The sequence below is a fragment of the Helianthus annuus genome, chromosome 17, assembly GCF_002127325.2.
Source record: "Helianthus annuus cultivar XRQ/B chromosome 17, HanXRQr2.0-SUNRISE, whole genome shotgun sequence".
Lineage (NCBI taxonomy): Eukaryota > Viridiplantae > Streptophyta > Magnoliopsida > Asterales > Asteraceae > Helianthus > Helianthus annuus.
This window is the reverse complement of record NC_035449.2, coordinates 2,592,144-2,593,468: the sequence shown is the minus strand read 5'-3', so window position 1 is coordinate 2,593,468 and position 1,325 is coordinate 2,592,144. Positions and strand designations below refer to the sequence as shown.

Here is a 1,325-nt window from a genome sequence, read left to right as displayed (position 1 = left end):
TGAAAACGGACGTTGTCGACGAAGCAAATGATGTGGGCCCCTCCATTTTTGACCGTTTGAATTATTAATAAAAAAAAAAGGTAACGGCTATATTTCAAAAAAACACCCATTTCACTTCCATTTTTATAAATACTCACATCCTTAACCCCTATTTTCACAACTTTTCACCCACTACCACCCCATCTCTCTCACATTTTATAAACCGCTCATCTCTTTTTATAAAAAGTCATCATATTTTGTATCATTTTTTACCCGCTTCCACACCATCTCTCGCTAAAAAATTATCATGGCTTCACCCGTTTCTTCCATTTCTTCAATTTCTTTAATGTCTTCATCGTCTTCGTCCGAGTGGTATTCATCATCTTCGGAAGAGGATGTTATTATGCACAACATGATTATGAACGCGGCTCAGGTGTTCATGTCGGCCGCTGAAGGGTCGTCCCAACCGCTAACCAGACGAGCAAAATATAATCGAGACCAAGAAGGTATTTTAATTTTTTTTTCCTTATGTTTTATGTAGATTTTAAAATGTATGTTTTAATTAGTTTCATTTATTTTTTTGTTCTAAATTTATAGCCGGCCACGATAAACTAGTAGCCGATTATTTTGCCGACGAACCCGTGTACCCAGCCGAGATTTTTCGACGTCGTTTCCGCATGAGTCGTCAACTGTTCTTACGTAACGAGTACACACATCACAACCTACAAGCGGACTTGGTGGAGCATATTTGGAACAACGCTGAAAACGAACCCGCCCACCACATGGAAGACGACGACTAGTAGCTTATTTTAGTATCTAAGGATATTTTTACGTTTTTTTTTTTAACTTTAGGTTTTTAAGTTTATGTTTTTTTTAGTTTTTTTTTTAAGTTTAATTTTTTTTATGTTTATGTAATGTTTTATAATATTAATTAAAATATTTTATTACTTTATTTGTTAAATGTTTAAAAAAAGATGGAGATTTAAAAAAAAAAATATAAAAGTGGTGGAGGATGATGACTAGGACCATCCTCCCATGCCCCCTAGTTTTGGAGGATGATCCATCCTTGGGAGGACTATAATGTGGCGCCTACGTGGCGGATCATCCTCCAAGGATGGTCCATCACCATACCATGTAGTCTAATGACTATGTAACTTCTTTAGCACATGTATTTGTAACATCCTTAGATCCATTTCATATTTTGGTGGGATATAAATACGTGTTGGAGAACTAAAGGAGTGTTTTATGTGAAAATATTTTCCCTATATTATTTTGTAAAAAAGTGTTGTGAATGTATTTTACTGTTCAATTTTTTACAAGTTAGCATAGCTTTATGTACAACTAAA

At 34.8% G+C, this 1,325-nt stretch overlaps 1 protein-coding gene across 1 annotated transcript; it reads left to right on the top strand.

Annotated features, from left to right (window-relative positions):
• The first annotated feature begins 239 nt into the window (after nucleotides 1–239).
• On the top strand, nucleotides 240–779 carry LOC118489222. The gene is made up of 2 exons (XM_035986924.1): nucleotides 240–485; nucleotides 577–779. The coding sequence occupies exons 1-2, from the start codon at nucleotides 287–289 to the stop codon at nucleotides 777–779; spliced, it is 402 nt and encodes a 133-aa protein (XP_035842817.1). The 5' UTR covers nucleotides 240–286.
• The last annotated feature ends 546 nt before the right edge of the window (nucleotides 780–1,325 follow it).